Source organism: Tetrao urogallus, assembly GCF_951394365.1.
Source record: "Tetrao urogallus genome assembly, chromosome: 1".
NCBI lineage: Eukaryota > Metazoa > Chordata > Aves > Galliformes > Phasianidae > Tetrao > Tetrao urogallus.
In genome coordinates, this window is record NC_136813.1 from 138,696,668 (window position 1) to 138,710,320 (window position 13,653).

At 41.9% G+C, this 13,653-nt stretch overlaps 1 protein-coding gene across 1 annotated transcript in view; it reads left to right on the forward strand.

Moving 5' to 3' along the window:
• The window catches only part of TBXAS1 (thromboxane A synthase 1), a gene marked incomplete at both ends in the record, with an annotated part of 227,428 nt that extends 216,442 nt beyond the window's left edge, over nucleotides 1–10,986 (forward strand). Inside the window, 4 exons of the mRNA XM_079549659.1 lie at nucleotides 4,937–5,025; nucleotides 7,361–7,498; nucleotides 10,127–10,289; nucleotides 10,912–10,986. Coding sequence (XP_079405785.1) covers nucleotides 4,937–5,025; nucleotides 7,361–7,498; nucleotides 10,127–10,289; nucleotides 10,912–10,986 — 465 coding nt within the window. The remainder of the gene's footprint in view (nucleotides 1–4,936; nucleotides 5,026–7,360; nucleotides 7,499–10,126; nucleotides 10,290–10,911) is intronic.
• Between the last annotated feature and the right edge of the window lie 2,667 nt (nucleotides 10,987–13,653).

The following is a 13,653-nucleotide window of genomic DNA, read 5'->3' on the forward strand; positions in this document are numbered from 1 at the left end:
CAATCTGGAAATGAGACTTGTCCTATTTTTCCTTCCTGCACCTTGTTCTCAGTCTGTAATGAAGAACTGAATATTTTGCCAGAAAAAAAAAAAAGCAGCCTTAATCTGTAGGTCTTTGGCATTGGCCAGTGGACACTTAGTAATTTTAGGTACACTATTCTATATCTTAAAGCAGTGCATCTTCAAGAAACAGATGCACTGCCTCTGTCCTGCCTGCCTTCTGGGGCTAAGAGGCTACAGGGTTGCAGGTCCCTTGACCCCAGCACCAAGGGCTAGTTCTGCTTGGTGCCATGCTTCAGGATGACATCTCATTCAGCAGATAGCAGAAAGAGATTTTGCAATAGGTATCTTATGATGACTGCCTTAAGTGGTTGGTTGTTTTTTTTTTTTTTTTTTTTTTTTTTTTTTTTAGTATTTGATCCAAGTTCTGAGGCTGAAGCCAAGAAATCTTACTCGGGCAAATTTGTCGCAATTTCAGTGCCGTTGTAGGGAGGTTGTGAATGTGATACAACTTAGGCAAGCTTTCTTTAAGCAAGTTGCAGATAGGCATTTGTTGAACCACCCCGACCCTTTTTTCATTGATCTGTAACTTGGGTGCTGCCCTGTCTCTAACCTTTCCTGTCTTGATGCAGTTGCTAGAAAGGCTGTCACAGAGCAACTCTATCTTGACACAGCATTCTTGCGTTTCTCCCCCTCTCCCAGGTTAAGTGTGGCAAACAGGCTGTCACTCTCTTGGTGGATTAGCAGCTCCTTACAGTGACCAAAGAAAGATCAAAACCCTCACAGGTTCTTTGATCTATCAGCAGCTTTTGATCCATTCAATCAAGAAACATCGTTGACCTGTTTGTAAATACTGATTGGCTATAGGCTCAACGGTTCTTTTGGAATTCGGGAGTGAGATTCACCAGGATTATGCTGGTTTGTTGTTGACTCACCTTCTCTCCTGTTGCTTTCTTAGGTCTATATTTGGGGGAGGGCTGATGTGGGCTGTGCAGCTCTATGTGCACAGATAACTCATGGATCTGCAGCTGCACTTAAGCAGATGTACGCATCATCCCTCTGACGTGGATGCTGTCACAGTCACACCTGTCCATGAGATGTTTGATTTGGATTGCAACTTCTCTGAAACCACAGCTGGTAAGGCCCCAGCTCGTGACTCAGCAGCATCAGTTGTGAAGAATGTGGTCTCCACAGCCTTTGCTGCTTCCAAATCCATTTCAAGTGCATGTCACACTCTGTCAGCTATATACAATTTTCTCTTATATTTTTTTCATTTCTGGCTGCTGAGTATCACCAGACCATGACCAATAGGGTAAGTGGAAATCTTGTATTCACTGATGAGTGCTTGGATTTCCATTCCCAAAACAGAGGATAGGGGGGATCTGTACCTTTCTTGACAGCTACTTTGGGAAAAATTTGATATCTTGTCTTAAAGTGTTGCTTAAGATAGGTTCATGCTGGACGTTGTATGGAAGCAGCCAAGGTGCAGGCATATGTTCCCTTCTGCTGATTTGGCTGTGGTGCCTGTAGCCACAGCCAGCAAAGAGGAGCGAGCAACTGGGAACAGTAACATCTTAAACTGCAGCAGAAAGATTGGCCAGACCTCTCATGTCAGCACTTTGATTCCCTTGGTGCTCGTTGAAGAACTAAAAGTTAACTGAGGGTGGTGGCAGAAAATAGGTTTGCCTGCCTTGAAAATGCTAAAGCCAAAACTGAAAAGCAGAGGTGGATCTGAAGGCAGTTATCTCTCTTGGAACTTCTATGGGGATTAAAACATGCATCATCCCTGTAGCACGTAGGGATTTTATAATCACGGCTGGTATTTTGCTGCAGGGTCCTCTGTGGGGTTAGGAATTAATTTCCCACCTTTTTCTAGAAGCCTGGGTTATGTTGCCAGACATAAAAGAGAATCTGTAGCCAAAGCAGACATTTGCTGGACCTCAGAAGTGAGTAAATTGCCGGGGTTGGGTGAAGGTGTACCACTGCCCCTCTGGAAGTCAAAAAGGGGGGGACACAGAGAGAAATGCCACAAGATTTACGTGGCTGTTCCACTTCCAAGTCAGCAGGGAGAGATACTACAGGGCTTTGCAAAGCATAAGACAAACTGCTGTGCAAAGCAGTGGCTGCAAAATTAAAATACAGAATATTTCATTACCTGCAGTGTGGTTCCCCCTATCTCCCCCCACATCTCTACTTGTTACAGAATGAAATTTCTTTGTTAATGAAAATATACCCCATTCCGAGTAAAAGCCAACACTGCAGTATTTTTGGAAGGGGTTAAAGTGGCAACTTTGCACAGCAACCCTCTTTTTCCCCAGCAAATCTGCCAGCATTTTAAAGATATAAATAGGGACATTTGGGGAGAAAAGCAAATTTAAGTTCCTTTGAAATGTGCTTGGCTGAAGGAATAATTTGAAGAGAGGGAGTGGAAAAACAAATGGAAAATATTTTCTTTGACAGGAAGAAAAAAAGAAGTGGCAAAATGTTCTTCCCAAATAGGGATACTTGGCTGGTGTGTACTTTACGCAGCCCTGGGTCAGACCTTACAAACAACGACTAAATTAGGTTCAGTTACTTTGATGTTAAAAGCATGGAAGTGCCAATAATTAAGCTGCATCAGATGTAGGAAATGACTGATGTGTCTGCCATGCTCATGATAGCTGAGTTCATTGCACTGCCATTTGACTGACCCCTTTTTCTATATGTAAGCAAAGGAAATTTTCTTCCAAGGAAAATCAGTTGGTTTTGCACCTTTATTTTGTTCTCTAAACTGCTAATCCCCTGAAGGTATAGAACTATTTCAAAAAGCAAATCAAAGCTCACGTAATTCAGTGTTACATTATTTGTTGATGTATGGTTTGATTTAGTGGCTACTTATTATATCAGGTTACCATATAATTATCTTAATTATTGACTCCAGAAGTAAGTAGAGGGATTATGAGAGAGGCAAGAAGGCCCAGTGGATAGCGCATGGCTCAGGGAATCGAACACATCGTGGTGTGGTCTTGGATTCACCGCTCACTCAGTCTACCTGGACTTATTTCTCAGCCATGAGATAGGCAGAGAGAGCAGGGATGGGGCTGAAATGGGGTATCAGGATTTGGAGAGATACAGGAGAGCAGAAAAAGCAGAGGGGAGAAGAGAATGAATGCACACCTCAGCATGCTTTTGCATTAAAGCCCATGGTGTCTGTGCTGCCATGGGGAACGACAGTGCGGCCACGAAGGCCTGAACACTGAGTCTGATCGTGCTTCATCTCCAGCCTCTGCTACTCATCTCCTGTGTGAGCATGGGCATTGCTGGCAGCCCCTGAACTTCATGTCCCCTTCTGCAAAACAAGAATGATAAAATCACCTTCCTGCCTTTGCTCTTACTGGAGTGCAGCTCCTAGCCCAGCCTGCAGCCATGGTTCTCATGACATGGCTACTATTTGTGTGTTTGAGTCTCTCTGTGTGATAACCATTGACTTAAGTCGAAGGTTTGAGTTAATAGGCACTGCTGCAACGTGAAAAACAGCATTGAAAAACTGTCAGGGCAGTCTGTACTTCCTGTATTGATAATATTTGGCATATACTGACAAAATACTTCAATGTATTGACAAGATGAGTGGCATCTTCTTTTCCCTGTGAGAAGAGCAGACACTCTGGTTCTGCTCAGCATGTGCAAATTTTTTTTCTCTGTTTTTGCTTTTGCTCCCCTGAGCCGAAAAAAATGGGGATAATAGATTGTATCTATTTCTTTCCTAGAAAAGATCAGTTAATGTGAAATGGTGCATGGTGGCTTAGTTCTGAATAAGTAGGATACCCTAATCCAGCAAGGTATCCTTGCTCTATTGTACGCCTTTTCTGCATACCATCTGGAGTTGCTCTCTGCTTAGTATTTGCAGTATGTACCATATGTTTTTGCATGAAAATTCAATAAAATATGCATTATACATGAAAAGTGCTGTAGTAAATAAAGGAAGGATGGAATCCAGTCCCCTTTGTGAACGACAGGGGCCCCAAATCTTCATAAAAGGTTTAGTCTAGTCTGATGTCTGTGCTTTTCTCCAATTTACTCCGTGTCAGTCTTTAGGAGATGCTCTAATTTAAAACAAAACTCTGCTCTCCTGATGAGGTTATTAGATGTACTTTGGCTGCCCTCTGCTGAGAACACTGAATAATGACGGGGAAAACATCCTTTTTTTCTGAGGTAGGTAACAGGGAGAAATTATCTATGCGTCTGTGTGCTGGGTTGTGTCTCTGCAACTGGTGATCATCCTGTTTGCTGTCTCTTGCTGCCTGTCAAAGGGTAAAGCCTTCAGCACTACAATGTAGTTTAGGTCTCAGTGCTGACTGTGTTTTCATGGGTTGGGAAGTTCTGTTGGCCAATGAAAATGTGGGCTCTGGCATTTCCCACCATGCAAAATTTAGCAGTGTTACACAAGGCACGGGCATGAAAAGGAACAGATTTCACACCTGCTCGGTGTCCACTGGCACTTTGGGAAAGGGCAAAGGATTGGCTCCAATATCAACAAGAAAAAACTGATGTGTTGTTTCTTAGGAAGAAAGTGCATTGCCATACTCCTGGTCTTGGAAGGGAATGAACGTCTAGTGCAGATCTCAGTGCATGAATAAAACAATATGACTGCTGGAGCTATTATTGCTTTCTGCAATACCCTATTTTAAATACTTTCTAGCAAGTTGATTTATTATTATTATATCTTCAGCTGGGCTGCACACCAAAGTGTTTTAATGATGAAAGAAATGTTATACACACATTTAATTACTGCCCACGTTTTTGTATAATTTTATCGTTTACTCTTTTAGATGAGACTTCGAGTTCTTCTACAGGAAAAACGCCCAATGAAAAATAGATGATTTAAAAGCTAATCTGGGACGAGTTTGGCATGCCACAGTGAGAAAATGTGGTTGTTCATTTCTTCCTGCTTTTTCAGATGGTCACCGATTATCAAAATGTACAGGAGCTGCCCTATCTGGACATGGTGATTGCAGAGACATTGCGCATGTTTCCACCTGCATTCAGGTACCTTTTTTTTTCCCCACTTCTGATTCTGCAGGGTAGATTCCCAGCTATATAAAATGGAAATCTACTCTTGGAAGACCGATGTGCTCTTGGTCTCTGTGCCAACATCAATACTGCTTGTGCATTTGGAAGATATAATGTGGCCTATTGAAGGAAAACTGGCTCATTCTCGTATTTCTAAAGCAGCTTTTTTTTTTTTTTTTTTTTTGCGACGAATTGGCCAAGACTGCTCTCTTGCCATTCTTCACATCCCATAAGATTAGAGGATGGAGCTGTTCTGCAGCAGAACTGGCCTGAGAAAGCCAGATGGTGCTGCTTTGGTACGCTTCATGGGCAGGGAGCAAAGAATGACCCTGGATGAATGACCTTCTAGTCACTAAGTTTTTGGAAGGTTTGCACGTTCAGAAAACTCTGTTTTACATGTGTTTAACTTGTACCCTCCTGTTTTACACAAGCATTGTGCTATAATAACATCACTAAGCAAATGGCTACATCCATTAAATTTTTGAAGTTTCTTCCCAATCTACCTGCAAATAATTTTCCTCAGTGAACTGAAAATGAAGGGGGAAATAAATCACAAAATAAATTACAAAACCATTTGATTGTTGAATTTCCAAGTTATCGCAGGCATAAATGTTAAGAGTGGAACATTTCAAAGCAGCCAGCCCATTGTGCTGCTTATTGTTAAGCTGGGAAGAAATTTCAGATGACTGGAAAAGAGCCAAAGCTGAGCTTACTATGACAGCCTTTGGAAAACTTGCCCCACAGTTGCAATCACCTTAAAATTAAATAAGCTTAGAATCACATTTCTTTTATACATTCCCAAAGATTACAGTGCAAGGTTTTTCCATGGGCATCTGCAGGATTGCTCAGAGAGTAAATGTCAAGGATACTTGCTCATGGATGAGATAACTGAGCTTTACTGTGTTATACATGGTATTCAAGTGGAAACTGTTTCAACAGTTAAAGCATCAGGGATCTTAGAGTTTCAGCTGAACCACAGGGAAACAATCAGTGTTTGTCCAATAGGAAACGAAATGAGAATGGAGCAGAGTTGCTCTGAAGTTTCCGCTGGTGTCACTGGTGTTTATTGATCTGGCTTTTACTCTGATGGATGAGCAGTGGATAGGACAGCCCTGTGCCTTGGAAAGATGTTAGTTGCCTATGACAAGAATAATACAGTATTCAGGAGAATATCCAGTAGCAGCCAAGTATTCTGTAAGATGAGGTCCTTTTAAAAAAAAATAATTTACTAGCCGGAGAACTTTCTTCCACAAAACTCACTTTTCCACTGTCACCAAATTCTTGTGAGGATGAGAGGGATGGCTTGTCAGTGTGTTTCTTAATGTGTCAGTGTTTTGTTCCAGGTTTGGAATCTCTGCTATTTATTTGTCTATGAGGAGAAAAACTGAGTGACAGTGAGGAAAGAATGTGTCTCTGTAATAGCACTTGACTGACAGCTCTGAAACTGAAATCTTCATTCAACTGCATTGGCTCAGTGTGGGGAGCAGCAGTGGGAGCCCCGGTGCTCCCAACTGGTGTTGGGCTGGAATCTGCAGCGACCCTCCAAGCTCCAAAAGATGCAGATTGGGATCTGCCCTTGCACACTTGCACACCCACCCAGCATTCCTGCAAGGTTCGCAGACCCAAGCTCAACGTGGACAGGCTGCTTGTTTCAGCCACGTTGTCACAGTGAGGTTCCTCAGGACAGTTCCACTCCTTGCAGACCACTATGGCTTGGGAGGAAGCTGGAGAGCTGTGCTGCCAGCGTCTGGCCTGTCCTTGATGAGTGCCTGTGAGCTGCAGTTTCTCAAAGGCTTGTGAATTGATTGCATTTCTGTAACAGCAGTAGACCACTTAGTTCTACCATTAAAACCAACTCTTGCTAGTATTCTCATGTTGCCCTAAAGTGGGGGCAACTGAATAAATTTAAAAAACCCTCTTTTGATGTAACCTTTCCTGAAGGCAGATACTCTTTCTACCTGTTATTAGAAAAGACTGACACACTCCATCTGTAGCTTTCATGAAAAATGAGTCTGAAGCTGACTTTAGCAACACCATTGCAGTTCAACACCTGAGCACTTCTAAAGATCATAAGCAACCAGAACTGTGAAAAGGGCAAAAGTTAGCCAGCTGGGCTGGGGCTGTGTACTTCTAGGTAGGTGGAGACGATTGTAACATGAGAAGAAACTAGCATCAGCAAAGACTGCTTTATTTATATACTGGGAAAGGGTTGCCTGCTAAATTGCAGGGTCAATAAATGGCTTTTATGGCTCCCTCCTGCTGTGTTTTTACCTGTATTAATCATCTGGGATACATGACATTGCTGTTGCAGGTTTACTCGGGAAGCAGCTAAGGACTGTGTGGTGCTGGGACAGCGTATTCCTGCTGGTGCTGTTATTGAAACTGCAGTTGGACATCTCCACCACAACCCAGAATTCTGGCCAGAGCCAGAGAAATTCATTCCTGAAAGGTATGTAAGTGTATGCTTAACATTCTTAGGCTGAAGTCCTTATTAGAACAAGTTTAGACCTAAGACCTGCTTTTAATGATGTTAAAATGCATTTAGAGTGGGCACAGGGCTTCAGCCTGTCCAGTGGGGACACCAGGTACTGCTTCTTCACAGCTACAGCCCACAGTTCACCTGAAACGGTATTTTGTTAAGCATATCACAGTTTAATTTAGATCCTAAAATGTATTATTTCTACCAAATTAGACAACTGGTGATAGTGGTGCTTCCTGGAGATGATGCAAAGTCTGGTCAACAGCTGAAACAGGCTTCAGGTTTTCAGGTGTTTCCAAATCAGTTGCTTCAGATACTATCACTTCTGGGCATGGAAATTCTGCAGTAAGGCAGAATTCTGCACTGGCACGGAGCTGCACAGGAGTCTTATGTAGCTCCTGGCTAATTTGGAGCAGTCTTTCGACTGGAGATATTGTAACAGTTTGGGAATGCTGTGAGTGGGGAACCTATCCCATCTCCCACTGGGAATTTTCTCTCTGTCCACAAGCTGGGATCCTGGCTTCTCAGCTCTGCTTAGCAAGATGTATTTTCACATGGAACGTTTATTATGTTCAACTACAAGGACTACTGACAAGTTGTCTTCTTGTACCCTGCAGCTGCTGTGCTGAGCTTACAGGGCCCACAGAGCTTTAGCTTTGTGGTGCTGTGCAGAAGCACGGTTTTATTCTGTGTGCAGCTTTATTTTAAGCTGTTTTGTGGGCAGCTATATTTTAAGCTACTGCGTGTTGAAAAGTCAACTAAGAAAGGAAGTGTATGCTCTGCAAATAATGGTGTGATGAAGGCAGCCCAGAGGCACCTTTACAAGCCAGTCAACACGTGTATTGTAGGTAGGTTTGCCCAATGGATTTCTTTTGGAGCAAATCTTGACATACACTGCACCAAGCACTTGGGGTCATGAAGAAGAGCAAAGTGTGAATTATAGCTCAGAGCTCTTGTTAGGCAGGAATCTTAGCAATAACTGGAAGTCTGGAGTGGGTTTTCTGTTGGTTTATTTTTTTAATGTTTATCTAGAAATGTTGTCACTGTTCATCAACTTAACAGTGATATGAAAGTGCATAATGAGGTAAAACGGTTAGCAAGGACTGAAGACCCCTTGACTCAGTATGCAACAGTCAGCAGTGCTCAATACATGAGGTATGGTCCTTCCATATCAAATTTGGGGATCTATGTATTTTCTAAGAGAGTATCTCAATCTTATTTAGTGTATCTAAATATGGGGATGGAGTTAGCAGAAATATGCAGTGTTATTTTTTTCCAAACCTCATAATAGCATGTATTATTTTTCATCTCTAAATCCTGCAAGATTGTTGGACCTTAATAGTCTGAAGTTCTTGCAAACTGTATGTAAGTGAGCAAGGATTCCCCTGTAGATGAAAACCAGAATTTTTATTGTCATACTGTAGTGCAAATGCAGTCAGGGCTTGAAGCAGTGATCAAGCACGTGGTGGGAAGGCAAGGCCAACCCAGGGGAGTTCAGGTGCATCCACCCCTTTCCAAACCTCATTTAAGAACTGGTGGTGGAGGTGAGGGTATCTTGCTGGAGATCCTTGCTTACCTGAGGCCTTCTAAAGGTAAGCACATTCTTTCCTTTATTTCTGTGCCCCTGCTATTGCATTTGAGCAAATTCTCACTTGCTGCAGCCTAGGACTGTGCCACTCTGTTATTGCTGCGCTTTCTATTGTGTTACTGCATGCAGAACTGGAAAAGTAGTTCTCTACTGCCAGGACAGTTCTGAACACTCTGTGACCTGAGGGAACTACATAGATTTCTGAGATAATTCCTCCTCTGTGTCTAATACACAGCCAACTTTGTAGACAAACTGTTTAGCTTTTGGTTTGTACCACTGTTCGTATAGGTGTTTTGTTTCCTTCTGAGGAAAAAAAAAAGTCTTATTTGTAATGAACTGATTGAGTATTTTTAAGCTAGGTAGTTGATGCATACCTGTGTACAGACTGCCACATTAACATTTACTCTGATAAATAAATTGAAATACTTCCACTCTGAAAACAGAAGGGCCTGAAATGTGAATGTTTCCTAGCTGGGAGACTGCTCTCTTTGGGCTAAGAGCAGAAAGAAGGGCTGCTCTGAGTTATAGCAACCATTTTCCATTGCCTGCCCAGTCCCATTAGATGATTTCATTGTACCTTGCAAGAGAAATTAGGAAGGTTAAAACCAATTCCCGTTGACTTGCTTCTGCGGTGCACAAGGAAGCACTGTTGCTAATTCTAGTTAGTTTATATTCTGGGCTGTTTCCTCTAAGCTGTAATCTCTCCCTCATGCACATACAAGTCTACATGTGTAGCATGTCATTCTTTTGAACATGGTCACTGACTAAAGCAATTCATTAAAAACAGATTGCAAATCATACATTTGTCTGTCTGCTTCTGTCACCAGCTGGCAAAGGCTGATGTCTGCAAGTCTGCTAACAGTTGACTTAGAGGCATAAGCTGACAACAGTCCCTTTCATCTGTCCATTAGGTGGAATAGAAATAAAAACTTTTGAAATGCAAATAAAATAATACGAAACTAGGAACAAAAAGCATTTATTGAACTGGTTGCCATCTCTTCACCTTCTAGGTTTACAGAGGAGGCCAAGAAGGAGCGTCATCCCTTTGCATATCTACCCTTTGGAGCAGGGCCCCGTGGCTGTGTTGGTAGGAAGATGGGTTTGCTGGAAACCAAAATGACTCTGCTGAGGATTTTGCAGATGTTTCGATTTAAGACCTGCCCAGAAACTGAGGTTTGTACGTGCAGAAGCTTAAAGGCCACACTTGTCAACCTCAGTGAGTTGACAGTTTTTCCTAGACAGGATGACTTACTTGCCTTTGTGAATTTCTCTTCATTACAGAAAACTGATAGAACCACTTCCATATTAAGTAGAAAAAAAAAACCCTGACTGCATGTTTTAATCAAAATGTGATTTAACCCTTACAATTTTTGTAATAAAAGTTACACACCCTTGCCTTGATGGAGAGCAGTGTATCACCACTGCAGTCAAAAGACATTGATTTATATGGAGAGAATGGGTGTATCTCTTTCTTCTTAGGATCTCAGCACTTTAGTATATGCCTGTTGCAGTATATATTGCACCTGTCACTTACTCAGCAGCTCTAGAGTTTACAGAGTTAATTTCTTTCTGTTCAGATCTACAGTATACCTGGGCAATGACTGCCTCAGCCTCTGGCTATAAATTCTATTTAATATACTACCACAGCTGACTGTAAAATAAGCACTTTACTGCTTCCACTGTAATCCTGGTATGAATTGATTCCTGAGCAAAAATGTCTGTTGGTATGTGGGACGGTTATGTATACATAAACGAGCACATGCAGTCATACTTAAGTTGTTCTTCTGTCTTTCAGATTCCTTTGCAGCTGAAATCAAAAGCCACACTTGGACCGAAAAATGGAGTCTACATTATCCTAGAATCTCGCTAAAACAGAATGTACATCCTGTAACCTCCTAGAATGGGACCTCTTGTTTAATGACTCACTGATTATTATTGTTTTTCAAATATCCAAAGGCAGGTAGGAACCTGAGTCCCACTAAAGGTCAGCAGATGCTGCCTAGCTGCCACCCGGTGGGAGAGTTTCAAGTCACTTTTTAAAATGAGATGTGGGCTTCACAGTCACTTGATGATTTTGAAATTGCTGTGAATAATATCTGAAAAGCATGTGACTTTCAATGGCTCTTCTACATTACACTTCCTTTTACTCATCTATAAGAAGGCTTTCTCCACGCTCTAGTTCAATGGAAGGAGCAGGTGTTAAGTGTACACTAGATTTACGATAGGTTTTAATTACCATTCATTAGTTAATACATTCTGCAGATATAAATCCCTGCTTTAGAAAAGCCCAAGAGACACCACAGTTATAGCAGAAGAGTTGGAATCCCATGCATTGGATTTTATTCTGAACTCTGCTAAAAATCAAAGCTGAGTCTCCTGCACAGTACTTAACCTCTCCTTGTTCCTGTAAAGTAGAAAAGGCAGCATCTTCATGCTTTTGAAGTGTTTTGAAATACACTTAAATTAACAGTTTGCACTTGGCTCATTGCATCAACATGCCTGAAGAGGAATAAAGAGTTCCCCCAGTTGCCCATTAGATTCCAGTAACTAAGACCAAAGAAGTGAGGTGATAACTATTTTGTTAGTTAAGAACTGCTCTTGGAAAGGTTGACAGAAATAAGACATAAATTTAAAGGAAGCAAGAGGATTGGAGAAGCTTTCAGGATAATCAGAAGATGTTAGCATAATATCTGCTTCACTGTTCTGAGGCCTATACTTCCCAAGCATTGCAGTTGACATCTTTCTTTATCTCATTGGGTTCTGCATGCACTAAAGCCAATGGCCAGGGAGTGGGATCCAGGATCATCAGTCCCAGGAGTCCCGGGAGTTCTTTTGGCTCCTTATGTGACCCTGCAACAAGTTATGTCCCAAGTGCCTAGTGATGTTCTGTGCTAGAGGTTTCCTTAAGTACAGCATTTCTCTTGGTGGGATGCACAGAGAAGTGTCGTGGCAGCAGTGGGAAGAGACTGACTGCTCAGCTTCCCTGCAGGGATTGCTGGAAGGAGCCATCTGTTCACTGATCCTTAGCTGCAGTTTCTCTCCAGCAAGCACCTTTTGCTGCCTTCTTCCCACATGCTTCACTTCACACTGATCAAATTGCTCGGTCTCATTCCTGAAAGATTTTGTCTGTTTTTTTTTTTTTAATGGGATTTCTTTTTTTAATCAGATCTGTACAGGTAACATTGAAGTACTGTCCTGGCAATCATGGAATTGTTCCTATTTATGTGGAGCATCTCTGGCAGGCTAACCAGAAATGTCCAATTACAGATATTGAATTACTGATGGAGTGACTATTATTTGAAAAGCAACAGAGTGTATATGCCTTAATTTCCTCAAGTTATCCATCACCTTTTCCTCTTGAAAGCAGTGTATTGACAGCTGATTTACTGTGCAGCTTACAGGTACAAGTGGCAAAAAAGTTGGACAGTCCTTGCCTAGAAACTTCCCACCTACCCCAAATGAGCAGAAGGCTCATTTCACAGTCTGAAGAAGTTGGCCATGAAGGACTTGTTTGGCTCCTCAATATTTTTTTTTAATTCTATTTCTTCCTTATGTAAATCAGCAGGTCTTTGTGTGCTTTGTTTTTGAATACTTACTCCAGTGTAAATGAAAATTGTGTCTCGCTTCAGCGTGCTTTTGTATGATCTGTTGTGATCTGAACACTGCTTATCTAACCTGCTTATCGGAATCCTGTTTGTATCCTTGGTATTTATCTGAGAGCTCCACTCACGTGTAAGGCAGCTGAGCAGCTCACATTGCTGTAGCTAAACAGGACATTGTCATCGTGAAGGCCATGTTAACTCTGCTGGGAGAAAAACAGTACTGCAGTGGCCGCAACTGTGCATCACGTTTTACAGGCTTGGAAATTGCACTGAGAGTCTTTCCCTGCTGCTTCTAAATTTAACAGACAGTACACAAACAACTAAACTCAGCTGAGCTGATACAGCCACCAGACACTGCACAGCCTTCCTCTGTACCAGGATGCTTAATGATGCTGTTCCTGTCCCGGGCTTAGCAACGTGCTGCCAGAAGAGTGGTGCTGCTCTGGAGTACTGGCAAAAAATGAGACATGATACTGCCAGCAGCTCCCAGAAAGAGAAACAGGTAACAGCACAGTAACTGCAGGAATAAGGAAGCTGATGTAAGATAACTTTCTCTCCTCAGTACCTGTTAGTCTGTTGTCTTGTATTGCTGAGCTGTGGGTATGTTTATGTTTAAGGCCTGCTTCACAAGAAGCTCTTTGTCACTCTCAGAGAGGTGATATGAAGGAAAGGCTGCTTAGTGAAGGGAAGCATCTATTAAAAACATCTTCTGAGACTTTGCAACGATTGCTGAAATTAGTCAGTATAAAATAGTATTTATAATGACTGCTGCAATGATAGAAAACCTTCAGTTTGTACTTTTGTTAGATTTTATACTTCAGTATACTTGGAGTCAGGCATTAGAAATGATTATGCTGGGCCAATTGCAAATGTGAACGCTTTACTTTATTTGGCATTAAACAACAGAATTTTCTCCATATGGGATACTTTCTTAA